Source organism: Ambystoma mexicanum, chromosome 5q (genome assembly GCF_040938575.1).
Source record: "Ambystoma mexicanum isolate Mex_15411 chromosome 5q, UKY_AmexF1_1, whole genome shotgun sequence".
In the NCBI taxonomy this organism is placed as follows: domain Eukaryota; kingdom Metazoa; phylum Chordata; class Amphibia; order Caudata; family Ambystomatidae; genus Ambystoma; species Ambystoma mexicanum.
In genome coordinates this window covers 566,751,321-566,771,909 of record NC_090933.1, presented here as the reverse complement: position 1 = coordinate 566,771,909, position 20,589 = coordinate 566,751,321, and the positions used below count along the sequence as shown (strand labels likewise).

At 42.8% G+C, this 20,589-nt stretch overlaps 1 protein-coding gene across 1 annotated transcript in view; it reads right to left on the bottom strand.

Moving 5' to 3' along the window:
• Nucleotides 1-783: 783 nt before the first annotated feature.
• Nucleotides 784-20,589, bottom strand: part of LOC138498607 (aquaporin-4-like) — a 322,873-nt gene continuing 303,067 nt past the window's right edge. The window contains exon 4 of the mRNA XM_069622335.1: nucleotides 784-1,828. Within this exon, the coding sequence (XP_069478436.1) occupies nucleotides 1,562-1,828 (267 nt within the window). The 3' untranslated portion in view covers nucleotides 784-1,561. The remainder of the gene's footprint in view (nucleotides 1,829-20,589) is intronic.

Below are 20,589 nucleotides of genomic sequence, written 5' to 3'. Positions count from 1 at the left end.
CTCCGGAACTGAAGGAGCCCAGTCTCAAGACGGAGGGTGGCAGGGAGGCTATTCTAGAGGGAGGCCGCTTCTGAAGAGAAATATCTCCCTCCAAATCTCTAATTTGAGAACCGGCTCACTTGCAGAAGGTTGGAGGTAGATGAACAGAGGGCTTGTGAGCGATAGTATTTAGGTAGGCATTGTTGCAGATAGGTAGGTCCCAGGACCCAGAAAACCTTGTGGACAATGCAAAGGGTCTTGAACTTGATCCTTGCAGCCACGGGGAGCCAGTGGAGGGATTTCAGTGCAGGAGAGATGCGGTCCCTGGGCTTGAGGCCAAGGATAAGTCTTGCGTTTATGTTCTGGATGAGTTGCAGAGGGCGCAAAGCAAAAGCAGGGAGGTTGAGAAAGAGGCTGTTGCAGTAGTCCAGCCTTGAGAGAACCAGGGCTCTGGAGACAGTGAGCCGCGGGGAGAAGGTGAGAAAAGGAAGAGTACCTCTGAGGAGGTGCAGGTGGTAGTTCTTCTTATACGTTTGCAGTGCACAAACTCATGTACATTCATTTGTTTATATACACATGCAAATACCTACTTTGCAACTTTTAAGATAGCACTGGTTATTTGGGCGTAATTCTATTGACTCAGAAGTTGGCTTCCCCTATCAGCCACACAAGATCCAGTCAGTCAGGATAGTGAATAAACAATGTGCGTTATTTATTTTTCTTACCACAAAACAAATTCTGTCCTAGAATATTTAATTAGCTCATTAGTTATTGCATGAACTATTTGGTACTTGGAATGAGTAGTTCAAAAAGCAGGGTTTGCCCTAAACAGCTACAATAAATAAATGCAAATGATTCCAAATTCAAAAACTATATTCAAAAATTCAAAAACAAAAAATCAAAAACTAACAGACATCATACTAGCATAATGATTCAGACTGACAAATCCATTGTTCAATCTTTAGGTCTATTTAATATTTCATTTAATACATCATTTATTCACATGAAACATTCTAGAAAGTGTACCTCTGGCAGACCTCTCTACACTATATATTTGGCATTTAACTGCCATTCTTCTACTACTGCATTAATGTGGATTCCTTTAACTTATCCGGCTTGAAAACACATCATGCAAGCCCCCATCTGCAAGCTCACCAGGCTGTTACTTCATTGGGTCTTCTTTAACACTATATGGACGTCTGTAAAGAAGATGACTGATTGGATGATGCCATTAATACAGAATTCGTAGCTCAAGACACAATGGCGCGTCCTGCATTCGCAAAGCAGAAACATTGCCCCAGATCTGTGTATTTTACAGAGAATGTGCACCTGGGCAGCGTTTCACCTAATGCAAGCACTCATGAAAAAAATGTGCAACTGCTCTAGGGACAGTTCTGACCATGTGCAAATGCTGTGCAAAATTGCACTTGCATCGGTGCAAGGTGTCTATATTATTGGTGCACTTGTTCCGGAAATGTAGCCACTTTACATGTTTCCATTTACGTGAGATAACTCTTTGTATCCACACTATCATAGCTAAGGTGGGGCTGATATACATTGATGTCTGGTGTGATTCCACGGCTCATACTGTAGACAGAATCTCACTGGCTGAGTCTTTCCCTTTCTTGTCTCCGCTTCTGTCCATGTCAACTGTTCCAGCTTTCAGGATCAAGTCCTCATCGACCTGGCTTTGATTATCATCCACATCCACGTATTTCACCCTGGTTTTCTGGGTGGCCTTGCTGAAGGCATCTTTTAACTGCTGCTTAAGTTCAGTGTCTGGGCAGTAGATATATTCATAAGAGACACCGGCCAAGACTGCTCCAATTATTGGTCCAACCCAATAAATCTAGGAAGAATAAAGAAACATGTTAATGCACTGCAACCACATTAGCAAAGCGGGCACTGGTAGACAGGAGAATTGGAGTTTGACACATTTCCAACCAACATTGATGAAAACTGTGAGACCGTTTTTTTCTGAAATGTTTCTAATTGTGCATGTTCCTATCTTTCTTAAATAGTTAGCTAAAAGTGTTCGAACGACCCTTCAAGGTTTTTTGCAGCAAGCAGACGAGTTCCTATTTTTGACTGCTTTTAAATGATGGAAGACAGAGCTGACTGGTGAATTTTGTACATGTTTGGGTGTAAATCATTTGGGTGAGTAGATGCAGTTATCAATCACAGCGATACAGTCAGAAGCTAGACAGTGGAGTTGGATGATCTCCCCCAATATCTCATTTTAAAGTAAATAGAATTGGTGCATTTTACAGACCAATTTTCTGGAGAAATTAGAATAAATGGCTTAGAAGTAACAGACAGCTAGTTATATGGGGAGTACATTACATGTTCCAATACTCCAGCTGAATGGTGACAAACAGTAAACAGGAGGAATTCACCATATCAAATTATGCAAGTATCCAGAAAAGTGTGGCTTAATAGAAGAATAAGTAGACAACTATATATTAATTGTATATCAATGAAATTGTACCCAAAACAGTATGCCACTAGCCCCACTACAAATAATGGCAATTGTTAATCAGATGCCAGCAGAAATAACATTAGTTTCAAATATTGTGGCAGTATACATGTTATTGAATACACACCATTGTTCCAGTGCTAGGCAATAAAATACTGTCACAACTGCCAGAGCATAAAATAAAGTCAGAATGAACTGCAAGTATGTGGCCACTGGGGCTGGGCAAAATTGTGAAATTCCATTCCACAAGGCGTGGAAGCAAAATATGTAAGATTGCGATCTGTTTTGCTGCAAACTGCTGTTCTGCCACCCATGCATATTGAAAAGAGCAGCGCAAAGTTTCTTGTTCTGTCTCGTGAGCCGAAATGAGCCCCTTCAACACAGACCGAAAAGAGCAACACATAGTTTCTCATCCTGCTGCGTGAAGCAAGCTTGGATCAAAAGAGAGCGGTACAAAGTTTCTCGTGCTGCTGCGTGAACCGAGCTTGGATCAAAAAAGAGCGGCACAAAGTTCTCATGCCACTGGACAAACCTAGCACAAATTGAAAAAAAACTGGTGCAATGTTTCTCATGGCACTGCGCAAGCCTAGCACAAATCGAAAAGAGCAGCACAAAGTTTCTCATCCCACTGCGTGAACCGAGCTTGGATCAAAAGAGAGCGGCACAAAGTTTCTCATGCCACAGCACAAACCTAGCACGAATTGAAAAAAAAGGTGCTATGTTTCTCACGGCACTGCGCAAGCCTAGCACAAATCGAAAAGAGCAGCACAAAGTTTCTCATCCCACTGCGTGAACCGAGCTTGGATCAAAAGAGAGCGGCACAAAGTTTCTCATGCCACAGCACAAACCTAGCACGAATTGAAAAAAAAGAGGTGCTATGTTTCTCATGGCACTGCACAAGCCTAGCACAAATCGAAAAGAGCGGCAGAACGTTTCTCTTCCCGTTGTGTGAAACCTGCATGCATTGAAAATAGTGGCACAAAATGTCTTGTGCCACTGTGCGAGCCTACCATCAATCTGCCAAAAAGCTGCATGAAGTTTCTCGTGCAGCTGTGCTACCTTGCACGGTTTGAAAAACACATGTTTTTTTTGTGCCGCAATGCAAAACTAGCACGGATCTAAAATGAGCCTATGCAAAGTTTCTCATCTTGCTATGTGAAACTAGCACGCATCGCGGAAAATCACGTGAAGTTTCTCATGCTGCTGCACAAAAATAGTATGGATCGAAAAAAGACCTAAACTAAGTTTCTCATGTCAAAAACCTAGCACGGATCAAAAAAAGACCAGCACCAAGATTCTTGTGTCCCTGCGCGAGCTTATCACGAATCACAAAAACACATGAAGTTTCTCATGGCACTGTTCGAAATTCCCACGTTTTGGGAAAATCTGCACCAAGTTTCTTGTGTTCCTGAACAAAACTAGCACAGATTGGAAAAAAAAGACGTGTGAAGTTTCTCCTCACTCTACATGAAGCTAACATGACAACAAAACACCAAGCTCCACGTCAAACTTCCCAAAACCAGGCAAAATGTCTGTGGGGGCGGAAACGTAATGCTGATTTCATGGAATGGGTGGAAGCGGATTCCAATGTGGATTCTGCATTTTTTGCTTCATAGGCAAGCATTTCACTCAGCCCCAGTTGCCACCACAGGACAGGTTTCTTAAAATGCCTGGTTTTAGTATAGTGTGTCAACCTGTCAGGTTAAACTTCATCAAATTGATATCCACATTTCTAAACCAGTTTAAAACTTTCCTGGTTAATCATCTATTATGAACTTCATAGCAGTTTCAACAGTGTAATGTAAGCCAGTGTTGTTCTAGTAAAACATATAGGAGCTCATGCTGATCTGGGCGTAACACAAATGAAAGGCATACAATCTGTGCATAAGGCTTTTAAGCCTTTCATTCATGTCATGCCACATTTTCATTAATTTGTAAGGAGGAGAGGAGGGTCGGATCGTGATTCATGATTCTGCTGCCCCCTTCCTCTCCACCATGCAAATACTCCAGCATTTGCAGCAGTGATTATTTTCATGCCGGCACAGAGGCTGAGGACTCCTATGGTGTCTGCCTTTTTTTGCACCAACAAAAAGCAAGTGGGCTCCATAATGATCCATTGTAAACACGGTAAGCCATGGTTACATGTCAAGCAGCATTTTATCGATTTTCACGGTTGGAGTGCAAAAGGGCCACCCTTTTATCCTCCCTGGATGCACTCTGAATGTGCAAATGAGTTAAATGAGGCAGGGAAGACCTTTTTTTAAAATAATTGTAAATCTTTTATTAATAGTAAGGATCTCATACAGCAGTAACAATTCGGAATAGCATAGAGAAAAAAGATAAAAACAGTAAATAAGAGGAAAAACAGTAAATCCCGCTTGGGAGGATTCAGGGTATACATACAAAGCACTGAATACAGTTCAGTTAAAGCTGGGAGTATCATGTAACTCATTCTGAGTCCTGTTCACCTTGGATGACCATAACGCCAGCACCCTCTAGCACTGCTAAATTCGTTCCCCTCAACCAACATTCCGGGTAAGTAATAGCGACCCAATAGCAGCCAGTCTTACATATGGTACATTCCGCCGGGTGGGACCGGTATGTTCAGTCTATACCTCATCTATTGGCACACACCCGTCCGTCCAGTCTACACAGATTATACACCAGCACCTCCAAGACTCTTATAAGCGGGCCTTCGGGTGATTTACAGTTGACCAACATGGTTTTCTGGGAAGCAAACAGCGTATGTATCAACGGTCACATTACTATCCTCATGGCCATCTTCCACACCCATACCAAAAAGCATAGTTTTAGATTCCAGGTCTAATATTACTCCAGTTATTGCCCCTACAGTATAGTGGATCTTCTCCCAGAATTCCTGAGACACTGGGCACGACCAGAACATGCGTCCCAGCGTACCTGGTCACCTTCACCCCTGCCAGCAGTCAGCTGATAACAATTTCAGTGTTGTCATCCTTATAGGCGTGTAATAGTATCTTTGGATGATTTTATAGTGGATATCTCTGTTACTCATGTTATAGGAAACCTCATTGATCAGTGCAAAGAAGGTATACAGGTCACCGCAATCTATATGGGTGTCCAATTTGGCTGCCCATTGTTCATCTAAGATCGTATTCCTCCCTACATTGTTCGGGATGCAGAGTAAAAAAAAAGCCTTCTATTTGGGAAATTGTAGCTGGTCATTTTCTAGTTTTAGCTTGTAGCCTGAGGGGGTAAGTGAGAATGGGCTCTGGGTCCCCTGAGCATGAATCATCAAAATCACTGCCCTCTGCTCTAGCCAGGCCGTTCCTTGCAAGCCTAATGCTGTCCTCACCTCAGTAAAGGGCAAGGGGGACCCCTCTCACACAGATCCATAATTAGAACCTGATGCCAAACTTCAGAGTCAGGCTGTCTCTCTTTCCCCACCCTGCTGGTCATGAGAAGTGCACCCAGACTAACCCATCCCGAGATCGACTGAATGTCGCACCCAGTCTTCGTCAACAGCTGGAACCAGAATTTTAAGGATGAACCACAATTGGGTGCTAAGTAATGTGGCATGGAATTCGGGACCATGGGAGAGCCACCACCTCCCTAGGCCAGAGTTGCTGCAGGATTGCTAATTCAGATTCATATCAGCTACCTCTGGATTCAGCCACCATCTGATCCAGCATTCCTGTGCTGCCAGTTGATAGGAGTCCCACGGGAGCATCATTCCTCCATCCTGTTTGGCGGCGCAAAGCCATTCAGATTTTAATCTAGCCTTCTTGTGGCACCAGATACATTTCGCAATATGTCTATTGTTTTATTTTTTATTTTTATTGGTTTGTTACAAACCTTTAAAAAAGACACATAACATTACACAAACAAGACATACATTCATCATGAATAAATTTCATCTTGCAAAAGGGAAGGTAAATCACATGATTAGATGAAAAAACGATATAGCGCCTGAAACCAGGATCAGCTATCAGCTCATATAGTATATTTCATAGTATATTTCAGTTTTCCTGTGATCATGATTAGAAAAGCTATATCAGGCTGTCACTTCTTGAGTTCAGTTTCGGCCTTTGCTCATTTTTCCACCATTTTTTCTAAAAAAAAACGTTAATTCAATTGTTAGTCTGCGATCCGCATCTTGATGCGTCTCTCTCCACCAGTCGTTAACCGTCATTGTTGATTTTGCCACTATAAACCTTCCCAAATGGTTAGTACGATCTTGTCTCAGATTTGAACAGGTGAGTGTTAGATGTTTTAGCGTTTCATTGTTTTCTCCGCACAAGCGACAATTTAAGGGCACAGACCCATCTGTTTCTTGTATGGACAAGACTTCTCTTGTTTGAAATTTATATAATCGATACTTCATGAAAAGGAACCTGCGATCACAACCTGGGAATTTGAATAAATATGCCTGTGGCTTATTTAGCTTTCTGGCCTCAGGAGGTACCATTTTGATAATTCTATGATTCCTTCGTGTATCACAAGTGTCGATCCAATCTTGGGACCATAGCAATGATTTAACTTTATTTTGATTGCAATGCATCAGACTTCTACTCGCACTTATGTCACTCAAGATTTTTTCGCAATGGTTAGCCCATTGTGTCAGGAAACTGTCAACATTACCAGTCCATACCTCTCTTAGAATATGATATTGTGGAACCGCTGGTTCAATGGTCATCTTGCGATATTCATTTAGGGTACTCCACGTTATTACTGCATTAATGGACAAGAGGCTGAGCTTGTATCTTATACACGCGGTGGGTACCCCCATCGGAAGCCACAATACTTTGGACCAGAATGAATGTTCTAATGATGACCACAGTTTTTCAGGACATCCCAGGGCACAGTTGGCTCCATGTGTTATTGCTGGAATGACTTTCAATTTATAAAAGTCCATGACTGGTTTTAAGGAGTGTTTACCATATTTTCTGTTTATAAGGCATGCCTGAGCTGTCAATTGTTTGCATTTGTCCTTTGCTTTCTGGACCCATGAAGCATCGTTAATGCGGAAGCTGATGCACATATCAGGATACATAGTTTGTTTTACCACCTCGATTGGTTCTTTTCCAATTCTCCAGACAAATATTTTTTTCCCCACGCTGATTTTGTTTTTTTGGAGATTTTCCAGAATCAGGATCTCTGATTTTCTTGAGTTGACACTTAGACCGTTTTGTTGGATATATTGATCTAATATACTTAGTTTGCGTTGAAGTCCTATGGGAGATTTTTGGGGGATATGTATTTGCTTCCATGTATCCCTCGCCCAGGTCTGAAATAAACAGGTTAAAAATTGTTGAAGCAAGAGGACACCCCTGTTTAACTCCTCGGCAGGTTTTTATTGGTTCAGATAGGGATCCTTTTTGGTTCAACTTAATTCTTATTCCAGTATCTGTATGCAGGGCTTTTATGGCAAATAAGAGACTGATTGGACACTTCCATGCCATACCTTTTTCCACAGTAATTCTCTGTCGATGCTGTTGAACGCTTGTGAAAGATCCACGAATGCAAGATAGATCTTTTTATTCGTTCTTATCGCATCCATTTTCAGTATATTCAGGATCAACAGATTCAGGCCTCATCCTACGCCTCTGACAAATCCAGTTTGTCGGTAGTCCAGATGATTAATCGCTTCAATCCATTTCATTAGCTGTTTTTGTAATTGGATAGTGAAGAGTTTGCCAAGGACGTCTAGTAAAGCGATGGGTCTGTAGTTCTTGGGATCTGCTCTGTTGCCTTTTTTAAATATCGGAATTACTATCGCCGATTGCAAGCTAGATGGAATCATGGCTTTATTTGCCATTATTGCAAATAGCATCATAAGGAATTCGGATCAGGCTTCTGGATTTTGTTTGATTATGAAATTTGTCAGGCCGTCAGGTCCGGGAGCTCTGTAAGTTGAACACCGTTGGATGCTCTGTAAAATACTCTACTTATCAAAATGTAGGTCCCATTTCATAAGCCGAGGTAATTTGGGGTCGGGTGTGAGGCTTTTTTTTTGTACAAAGTTTCAAAATGTTTAATCCAATCTGCTTCACTCACCATATTTGCTTGAATTGCGAGTTGCTGACAATTCATATTATTTATTAATTTCCAGAATTCAGATGAGTTCTTGTTATTGAGATTCACAAGCATGGCTTCACTATCCTGTTGGTATAAGATGGACATATGAGAAATTAACCAATTTCTGTATTTTTGCTTGCTCACTTTTTTTGCTAGCTGTTGCTGGTCGATCTTTAGGTTGACGTGTTGTCGCAGTTCTTTACGTAATTGACGTTTTCTTATGACAATTTCCTGGTCATAACAGTGTCTGGGTTTGAACGAGGGTCTTCTTAAACCGTTATCAACGATCTTGAACTCTTGTAGTAAACTGGTATATTCAAGTTTGTTGTGCATGGAGTCATTTGAGTACTTAAAATATAAGTCGGTAAGCGTCTTTACTTCGAAAGACTTTATTTTCAGACGTGTTATATTTGCCTCTACTTCAACTTGATTTGGCCAATTTTTAGGTTTTTCAATTGCTGGCGATATGAAAGTTAGTATTAATTTGCTATGGTCACTGCTTGGGTCATCACTTATTTTCTGTGACAATACAAGCCGACTTATGCTTTCCGAAATGTCTATTGAGGTTACGCTGTATCCCCGAGGGCATAGGGTAGAGAATAATTTGTGCCAGGTATAAGAATTTGGGAAGTGTGTTCATTTTAACCACATTGATACTACCCTGCAACAATAGTGTTAGTGAGTTCTATTTGATTAAATCTATTTGAATTTATGAAATTAGAGCAGTATAGTTATCTTGAGCTAGGGAGAGTACTGAGGATCCCACACAAATCCCCAGATATTTGATGTTATTCATTTGCAACCTAAACAGGGCCACCCTGCCTCCCTGGGTTCCAGGGGCTATACGGGCAGAGTAGCATAACCTCTGGCTTATCATAGTTAACCCTATAGCCTGCCAGTGCACCAAAGCTGCATAATATGGGCTGGATTCTAGAAAGGCTGACTCCATCTAGCGAGATATAGAAGAACATCATCCATGTATAATGAAATGTAGTGTGCCTTCCCTCCTCTAGTAATACTCCTCACCTCCGAATTCTGGCAAATCTTGGCTGCAAGTCGTTCAATAACTAGATGGTAAAGAATGTGCAACAAGGGGCAACCCTTCCGGATACCCGAGTGCAATCGGAAGGGCGCAGCAATAAAACTTTCCATAACCACTGATGCCCGAGGATCCACATATAGTAGCCAACCTTATCTAGAAAGTATCCCCGATGCCAAAAGCTCACAGAACAGCAAACATATCGGTCCAATTGAACTTGTCGAAGGCCTTCTCGGCATTTGGGGATAAAACAATATCATCATATTCCGGCTCAATGGCCGCTACATTTAAAAACCGCCTCAGACTGTCACACGAGTACGCCTGCAAATAAAACCCATCTGATCCTGGTGGACCAGTCTCGGGAGAAGGGAGTCCAATTGACTTTCCAGGCACTTTTCCAAAAATCTTTGCATCAGTGTTAATAAGAGATATTGGCCTATACACGCCACACTCAGTCGGATCTTTGCCCAGTTTGGGAAACACTACGATGATGACAAAGAGCAGGGCGTCAGACAGGGCTCCCTATCTTCTTTAAAAACCATGACAAGTCTCAGGGCTAGCTTGTCTGCCAATGCTTTATATAGGTCAATCGGAAGGCCGTTGTTCCCGGTAGCCTTCCCTCCAGCCAGCCTCATAATGGCAGTTACCACTTCCTCCTCTTCAATTGGGGTGGTTAATTTACCCAGATTCTCCGCCATCACCATGGGTAGCTGAACTCCGTTCGAAACCTCGGACAGGGCCTCATCAGCGGGAGAAGGCAGAGCCGCGTATAATTGCCGATCAAAAGCTACAAAGCAATCGTTGATCAATTTGGTATCGGTGATAAGGGTGCCAGAATCATCTTTTACTGCAAAAATGAGTTGTGTTCTCTGGCGCCCATATTAGAACAGACATCAACCATAGTTGCCAATTATTGTTTTAAAAAAAAGGGATGAGTGCATTTAGAGAAGAATTTCTGCACTCAAAGCATAGTGCAATCTTTAAGCTTTCTCTAACAGCATTGGAGTTTGCCCAATATGGACCTATCCCGAGAGGCCTTATTCACCTGCTCCAACCTTAGAAGCTCTGCTTGAAACTGTTGCTCACACTGCCTCCAGCACTTCAATTTATATGCCCATTCAGTGATACAATGCCCCCTAAGAACTGCCTTCAAAGCATCCCAGCAACATGCCGCCGTGAAACCATCTGTCAGATTATCATCCCAGAAGCGTTTTCTGTGTTGCCCCAGTCGCTCTATGTAGTCAGGGTACTGTATTGCTGCTAAATATAGTCTCCAAGGCAATGGCTGTGTATGCTTAGCCGGGAGAAGTATCTGAAAAACCACTGGACCATGGTCCGAGATTGTAATGGGTCTGATTGCACATTGGTCAACCATTGACAGCATATGAAAGCCCAATAACCAGTAGTCAAGATGGGCATAGCTACTGTAACGGTTTGAGTAGAAAGAGAAGTCGCTTTGCTTGCGGGTATCTAGTGAAATTAATTATGGAGTATATTCTAGACAATACGCTTTTTGAACTTTCAACATAAGGTCTTCCTCTTAAAAGCGTACCGCCAGCACGGCCCGATCTAGTTTGATGGTGCCCAGATACAGTTCTTTAACGACTTTTTATTGGAAGTATCCAAGTGAAAAAGAGAATTCAACCCCATCTTTGAGGTGCTCAAGTGGTCCTCGCACCTCTACTATCTCAAATTCCCAGTGGTATGGTGTTTTTAATTGTACAGCAGCTGGCACTCTTTTGACTCCCCCACAGAGGCCTGGCATATTCTGGTCAGCCATGATATTCTAAACCCTGAAACAGTTCCTTCACTTGATCCTGGGCATTCCAGCTCTCAGGGAGGCAGCGCAGAGCAATGCTGGACAGGTGACAAGATGTAACGGGAAAAGAGGAAAACCTGACAGCCTAAAGGCCCCTTGCGCACTGCAGGTCTGAGAAGACTGGACAAAGTGAAGAGCAAAACAGGGGGAGTGGCCCTGGCCATTAAAAACATGGTCGACTTTAGAGTCGCGGAAGCCATACGGGATAAGGAGGGGAGGTATATCATAGTTCGGGGGACGTATCAGAACCTCCCCTATACTATAGCGGCGGTGTATGCCTCGAATTCAGGCCAGGAGCAGTTTCTGCGGTGGGTCCTGAGTGTATGAGGAGAGAAACCGCAGGGCCACATAATTCTGATGGGGGACCCCAACATAGCCTGGGACAGGGAACAAGACAATCTGGGGGGTCAGTTAAGGGGAGGAGGGGCAGTGATGTCAGCAGGTTTAAGGGATAGGATTAGGAAGGCAGGACACATGGATGGAGCTGAGGGGGAACGATGAGGGCTACACTTTCCAATCGAGAGTCCATGGGTCGCAAGTCAAGCAATGACTATATCTGGGTCTCAGCGGGTCTGGTGGGCAGGATTTGCAAGGTGAAAACAGGGCCTAATGGGATTGCGTACTCCTGCTGCTTGTAGGCGCAAGCACAAGTTTAACAAAGAGTTATTATTATCAATAAGGTTCTGTAAAAAGATGTTGGCATCTACAGTGTGTTCCCTAGTTTCTACATCGGTATTTTGAATAATTAGTTCTTCTCTGGGCGTTATTCCTAAAGAGGTTTCCAGAAAGCAGTTATTTTTCCACAATCAGGCTCTTCCATTCCATTCATTTGCTAAATGGATTTGGTGACTCCTTTGCCTAATGCCTGTTCGCAGAGTAGTTTACGATTTTGGTTTTTCAGTTTCTGTGTAGCTGGCAAAATTTGCACGCACGCGGCTCGTGCATTTGATCTTAACATATATTTGCAAGCAATTGCCGGCATCCTATCACATCCTCTGCCTATTAACCATACAGCCGTGTTCATGACATTTTTCATGTGTTAGAACATCTCTCTTGCTCATGTGACACCATCACGTATTATGTCAATAGTTCTTGGATATGGCCTGCCCAATCATTTCACTCTGTACAATATAACAGTATCAGGTGTGTCGGCCAAACAGCTGTTTAATCACTTGTGTATGTCTCCGCCAAGTGGGAACGTTTCATGGGGGCAGTTTGTAGGTTTTCCTTGATTGATGTGTGCGTAACAGCTTTCTAACAATACTCCTTGCTGCAAAGGTTGTTTCTACTGTAACACTGGACAGAGCTGACCGCTTCCGAGCTGCAGCTGGTCCCAGAAGGATTTATTGTTTGATTTATTTAATTTATATGGCACGCATACAACCCTGAGGCATTGAGGCGCTGTTACAGATACAAGTATAAAAATTGTCAAATTATGTCATACAATTGGGTAGAGTCATGTAACAGGGAGGGGAGCATAGGTGCAGTTACAAAGGGTACCACAGTTACTTAGATAGTAGACATTGTCATACATGTTAGCATATAATACAGAGGTGTTGTTGGATTCTTTTCTCTGGCGAGTTAACTATGTGGTCTGGTTAGGAGAGAAGCTGAGTTTGAAGAGCTTTATGGAAGATCCAATACAATTTCTCAGCCATGAAGGATTGGGGGAGGTCATTTCAGAGTTTCGCAGCAAGGTAAGGGAAACCTGAGCCTCTAGCTTTGCATCTCTTTATTATTGGGATGATTAGTCCATCAGTGTAGGGGGCTGTAGTGGGTTTTGTGGAATGAACCTTGGTTATTTTTCGGATAGGAAAACTCAGCAGAGCTCTCAGGGTTCAAATGCTGTCACGTGATGACCTTCCACGAACTCCCACCACACATTGCCCAACACTTTGTAACGCTTTCACTCCACTTTCACTATGGCGGCACTTGAATAGGGCCACTCACCAGTGCTCCAGCAGAGCAATATCAAGGAACAAGGCCAATTGCCAGCAGTGGCCCTAACAAGCAAACTCAAGCCCCTGAGCACACGGCACACAGCCCTCACTTCATGCCCCTTCTGTGCTATATCCCAACACTAAGCACAGTGCTGGAAACTACACAAATATAGTCTATGTCAGTGTCCTGTCATGTTTTTTTGCAGGGTGCAATTGCACTCACTGCAAGATGCTGATCAAGTTTGCTGGTCGTTACAAGGGGATAATAGAGAGATAGAAGGGTGATAGAGTGGTGAGTTTGAACCGCGGGCCGGTGCCAGTGCTGGTGCAAAGGAGGCCCAATTCTTTCCAGGGCTCCACTGCACTTCTCCAAAGTTCAGCTCCCAGGCTGCCCGACTCATAGGCAGTCTGGTATGTAATGCACGTTGGAAGGTGGCCGAACAGTAGAGCTTGCTATATAAGCTGAAATCTGGCACTCTCCACTCCTACTCTGCTTCCTCTTGCCTCTGCCTCTTCTCACCGCTTTTGAAATACTAGAGGAAAGGGCCTAGTTGCATCCTAAAATGTAACTGTCAAGCTGCACCACAGAGTAACACAGCATAGCCGCCTCCGCAAATCACAATCAAATAATGAATTGTACAAAAGTTAGAGTGGTTACAACTAAATGGCAAAACTTGTAATAGAAGCAAAATAAGAGGTTTGGGCATGGCTATCCTCTGTATTACAAACAAATCAATTCCAACGTCCCTAACATTCTGCAGCTTAAATTAAATGTGTTATCATGAAATACTCTGAGTTATAATAGATTTTCAATTGGATTTGATGAAAAGTTATTAAATGCTGATATTATCTTCTTTCAGGGAGTATGACTGGTCGATCCCTCTAAAATAGAGGGGTATTTGTGTTATCTATGACCAGCCAGAAAAGGGGCTCATTGGAGGCCTAAAAAAGAAAGGGTTATTGGTGGCAGTCAGAAACACATTGAACATAATTTTACATCTTTTAATGTGCTGGCAATTAGACTAAAAATGAGGGAAGCATTGGGGAATACCAATCTGTAAATTATAAATGTGTGTAATCCACCTTATAGATCTAGAACAGAAGAAGTAGACGCAGAGGAACATGCTATAATAACAGCCTGGTCTTCTTGTGTTATCATTATATTGAGGGGAGTTCCAAATATTCAATGTCTTAATATGTGTAATTATGACTTGTATCAAGATTGTTTCCTGTTTTACTGTGAGGAGTCAGGAATCAAACCAGGACACACGTCAGACATCGGTTTGGCTTAAGACATTTATTGATCAATAAAAAGGGGTTGGGAAAATAACTTGCTGTCCCTGCGTTGGAGGCGTTTCCCTACCTAAACTGAAAACTATGGATCTGGCAGTGTGAGAATGAACAAAACAAAACTGCCCTGCGTCCTAAGTACTATTCTGATGCTCACAATCAGTGGAAATAAATCGGAAGGTGAAAAGGATAATGTCTTTGGCCTTCAGTGCTTCAAAATTGTTCAAATGGGAAAAGGAATACATAACTCCAACCTCATTACAAGTTTGGAGGTAACCATGCCCTTAATAAGGGCATGGCTACCCCCAAACTTGGGTCTGGCTCCAGGTCCCAGGAAAGGGGAATTACCGAGCCATTCCGACCTTGGCGGGCCCGGTAATTCCCCTTTCGCGGGACCCGGAGCCGGTATGTCCCCATTCCCATTTGAGCCCCTATATGGCTCAATGGGAATGGAGAGGATGTAGCAGCAGTATCGTTAATACCAGTACCATTGCTACCATCCTGTTCTGCTTGCAGGTGCCGCTCTGCATGCCTGGTCTGACCAGGCGTGCAGAGCGGCACCCGCGAGCAGAACTCGTAATGTGGCGGTACAGTGATAACAGCGCCGGCATCACTACTAGCACCGTTATCACTGTACCGCCACAGTTATGAGGCCAAATGTCTCTCAATGATAGTGCTCCTTAATACAGAGTGTGTCTCCATTCCCCTGGATTCCTGTTCATGGTTTCTTGAAAACAACAGTTCTTGTCTTTCTTCTTGATCAGTACCAAAGTCATGTATAGTTTGGGGTTGTCGGGATACCTGGTGTACTTTCTTGCCAGGGTTTCTCTGTTCCCCTATAGTCAAACACTTGTGATTGCCTGGTATACTCTTCTGCCAGGGCTACTTGTATTCACACACCTGTAATTCCCTGTTGTACTCTCCTGACAGGATTACTTATATTAACCCACTTGTAATTGCTTGTCTCTGCAACTCCACTTTTAATAATTCACCACATTAGCCCTTTTAGCTAAATCCTTTTGTCCATATTATATTGTCCTGTTAGTGTTTTGCTCACACTTCCAATCTTGGTAACTCACCACCTCAGAGGTCTTGGCAAATTCACATTGTTTGGTAAATACATACTTGCTACTGTTTCATATTCTATTTACATAGGGACAAACTTAAAAGATTCCCTTCTGTGGTAAATGTCCTTTTACTTTCTTCTTTTCGGTGTTAACAAATGGCTTCCTTTCTAAATCCGTTTTGGATTGTTCAATTTTAAACATGCAGCGTGCTTGACAATACGCCCAGTTGTCATCTTTGTGGCGTTTCCAGCTCTGCTCAAAGCCTGCCGATGACATCTGCCGGATACTCTATTCCTTGCTCTGTGGCTTTCGGTTTCCCTGCTGCCTGTATTTTTGATTCAGCTTCTCTTCTCCCTGCGGGTCTCCCCACTGCTTCTTTCCAATGGTGAACACCCAGAATCCCTGCACTTCCTTCTGGTATTCCCGCGTGGAATCTTCTTCACAAAGCCTTCTTCTTGTCAATGTCTGAGATGCTTGGCTCCAACGTCCATCTCCCAGCTCATCAATAACACAAAGAGCAACAGCCCGCACCCACCAGCAGTCTTCCATTTCTTCTGGTGATCTTGTTTTAAACATCCTGGGCACAGGTGCACGCACCTAGCAGCTAGAGCTGTGCCTGTTCTCTGGGCTTCTTCTGCTCTGTATTCCTCCATTCCTCCTCTTGTTGCAGTGTTAAGGTGTTTCTGGGAACCGTAGTTTGAATTAAATTGCATGAAAACATTGGAGGAATGGTTTTATCATGTCCTGAGGGAAGTCAATGTTTGAAAGTTGATCTGCAGATCTGCTCTTCTTTGAGGGAGCAGGGAAAGGATCACAATAGGGCATCAAGGTTTTTGCATGGGAGATTCCTCCTGCAAGGGGGAAGAGGATACCATGTCTCAGCCTCTGATACCACTACTCCCTTCCGGAGGCCGTCTCCCCCATATGATCATCCCTCAAATAGCCATCCCCGGGATCAGGATCAGATAGCGGCTGCTGTACCCTGACCACGTGGGCGGAGGTCACCGCTGGAAAGGGAGTAATGATATCATTGGATATGATCATTACATACCCTTCCCCTAATGCTGCTAGTTTTCTCAGCACCTATTGGGAAACGGGAAAGGATGTCTACATGACCCTGTTCTCTTCCTTTTTGGTGTTCCACCGTGAAGCAATAGGGCTGTAAATTTAAGAACGAGTGACCCGTGCATTGGTGTCCTTGCGGAGGCCCATCCATGTTAATGGTGAATGGTCTGTTATCAATCTGAATTTCTAGACAATGACATAGTATTTAAGATATGACACTGCCCATTATATTGCCAAGGCCTCCAATTCAATAGTGGAATATTTTTTATTCCTGATGGAATAGTTTCCTACTAAGGCAAATAAGGGGGTGTTCTAGTCCATCATGATCTTGTGAGAGAAATGCCCCTAATCCAGCATGTGAAGCATCTGTTTGAAGAATGAACTCCCTGTTGAAATCTCCCATCTTCCACATGGGTTCACAACACAGAATGGTTTTATATCTATCAAGACGCACTTTGTCTTCCTCCCTCCACTTTATCTTTTGGGGTTCTGTATTCTGTATTCTTAAGCTTGCCTGTGTGGCAAGAAGTGATGGATGTATAATTGGGAAGAAATTGTCTATAATACCCCACTAAGCCCAAAAAGGCCCTTCAATCTTACTTTCTCTGACTGATTTTACCTTTTCATCTTGGGGTTGTACTAGCCCATTGTCAATAAAGAAAAATCCAAGATACATGACTACAGACTGTGCCAAGTGACATTTCTTTGGATTCGCTGTGAGCCAGGGATATCTCAAAGCCCTGGGGACTAGCTATAAATAGTGTAAATGCTACTTCCAGGTTTGACTGTAGATTATGATCTCGCCAATATAAGCCCCACAGAAGGAATAGAAAGGTCAGAGGACTTGGTCCATCAACATTTGAAAGCTGGTTGTGGCCCTGTGCAGTCTAAAAGGTAACACCTTGAACTGAAACAGTCCAATGAGGGTGGAAAAAGTGGTTTTCACCTTGGCCTCTGGGTTAACAGGGACCTGCCAGTATCCATTTGTCAGATCAATTGTGGAGAGGTAAACAGCAGCTCCAAACAGATCCATTAAGTTGTCTATCCTTGGCATGGGATAGATATCAAAGTGGGAGCCTGCATTTACCTTTCTGAAATCAATACATAACCTCCACAATTGATCTGGCTTGGCAACAAATATTATCAGAGAGGACCAAGGGCTCAGATGGCTCAATGATATTAGCGTGCAACGTATTTTCCACCTCCTTTCTGGACTCAGGTATTCAGTATGGACCACCTTCCCTGGGGGTGTGAAGATGTAATGGAACATCCCCTTGACCCTTCCGGGTTCAACTTTGAAACATCAGGGACTGCTCTAGCACGTCTAACAGGTCATCTTTTCGGTTTTGAGGCAGATCGAAAGGAATCAAGTTTTTATGATTTGATTCTTCAGCCAGTAGACTAGTTAACAATACTGTAGTACTTTCAGTGGGGTCTTCTCTCCACTCCTTAAGGAGATGTATATGATAAATGTGGGTTTTGATTCTTCGGTCAGGTTGGAACACTCGATAATCAAGAGGCCCAGTTTGTTCTACTACTTCATAAGGACCATGCCTTTTAGACATTTTATTTTCTGAAGCTGGAAGGAGAACATGGATGTGTTGTCCAATGGAAAAAAATCTGAGCACTTTTTTTTTGTTATCATGGTATGTTTTCTGATTTTCCTGAGCCCTGACCATGTGAGTTTATACTAATATTCTGACTGTAGCCTTGTGAGCCTTTAAACGATGGGCTCTTTGGGAAAGGGGCATGGGGGCTTTCTCGCTTTCTTCCCAGGTGTCCTGTAACATGTTAAGGACATCCCATGGCTCTACCATACAACAGTTCAAAGGGAGATAATCCTGTTGAGGATTGTGGAGCTTTTAAGAGAAAAAAGGGCTCAAGTTGTCATGATGTCCCAATTTTTGCTGTCAGCCCCAAATACATTTTTGGAGGATATGCGTTAATGTTTTATTGGACTTTTCCACCAACCAGTCAGTCTTTGGGTTATAAATGGAAGTTCTGAGGTTTTTTACATTCAGAATTTCCTCCACTTCTGACATTAGTTGGCTCATGAATGTAGTTCCCTGGTCAATTAGAATTTCCTTTGGGTACCCAACTCATGAGAAAAATGGGATCAAATGCTTAAGGATTTGTTGGGTTGTATTATTGTGCATGGGGAAATGCCTCCGGGTAACGAGTGACAGTCTACGATTACCAATATGTACTGGTTCCCCAATGTTGATGGCTCAAGGGGCTCAACTACATCCATGACTATTTGTGAAAAGAGAACATCAATGATTGGTAGAGGTTTAATGAAGCGGAAGGGTGCCTCCGAGGACTGGTTTTCTCGCACAATGTTTTTCACTTCAGCATAGATCCTGGTCAATAGAACTGATTTAATATTTGTGCCTATGTTTTAACTGTTACTAAATGATCACCTGTCAAATGGGAGTGTGTGATTTATAACACCACCCTTTTATGACTTTTTTGGTACCATTATTTGTGACTAGGGGGAACCATCAGGACCTATATCCCCGAGACAATAATCCAGCCTTCAGAAAGAAAAATGTCTCTCCTTTCTCTCTGCGCTCCTCTTCTGATAATACCTGGAGAAAAGGTTCTGCTAGTCGGAGATCATTCCTTTGGGTGAATGCCAGGTCCAGAATGATTTCAGGATATTCCCCCATGGGTTTGGATGGTATTACTTCAGCTGGTTCTGGAACTTCTATGTCTGCCTCTCCAAAGCCTTTGATTCTATTTTCCATTTTATGGGTGTGAGTGGGAGGCACTAGCTTGTAACAATGTTTAGAAATAACACTTACATTTCAGAAAATAGGTTAAACATCAGGTAGAGTGATTTCAGGTGCAAACAGGAAAATGGCTCAAGGCCACTTGAGACAAAAGAGGGCTGCACAAAACAAAAACGGTTGTTGCCAAACGGTTGCAGTATGATGCACTCCTTGGAGGACGTGTAGTCCCAATAGAATCAATGGTCTTGCTTGAGGACCACCCAAGCTGGGTAAGTCCAAAATGGACCAGTACAGTAAGTGGTTTAGTGTATTAGAAGTTTAGCAGATAAAGTTTTTTGGTGTACTTAAAGAGGTCAAAAGTCATTTTACCAATTAGCATTCAATAATAATATTCGAGAACCTAAATGATTCTAAGGAAATAGCATGTCATCAGTTTTCATGAACAAAAAGAACCTTTATGTAGTCAAAATAGAAAAGTTTGTTTCAAGATAAATCAAAACATAATAGCTTTGATCAAGTGAAGACTTGTGTTTACAACATTTACACAAGTTTGTACAGTGGCCTAGAGCCTCTGAATCCTAGATATATTCAAAATGGCTCCTCTTAGATTATAGAATTGCTGACGCATTTCGGAAATCTTAAAGATCCATCTTCAGGGATAAGGTGCTATTTGTTCCTAAGAGGTGTAGCTTACTCTGCTTGTAGACGTAGTAAGTCTTTGTGTAGTACGTAGAACTGTGCATATACAAAGTTAGTAGTACTAACATTCTAACACTTTCGGGAGTAATCTGTGTGTGAGTCTCAGTATATTAGATAAAAGGATACTGTTATCTCATATGGGTGTGTGGAAGGCCCCAAGGGGGTAAGAAGAAAGAAGAAGAAACTCACCCAGCTGTGGAGGCCGATGGACCAGCAGCCGGGTAATATCAACAGAACAGTCATGGAGGCACTGTGTTCACTAATGAGGGTAAAGAAAAGATAGGACAAATAGATATGAACCTAGGAGGAAGTACAAAACTCTATACCTCCCAGTGGGTCAAGTGAACATACCCGAAGGTTACAAATGAGGAAGGTATCCCCTATAGTGTGGAAAACGTCTCCCTATTAACCTGGTCATAGCCCATG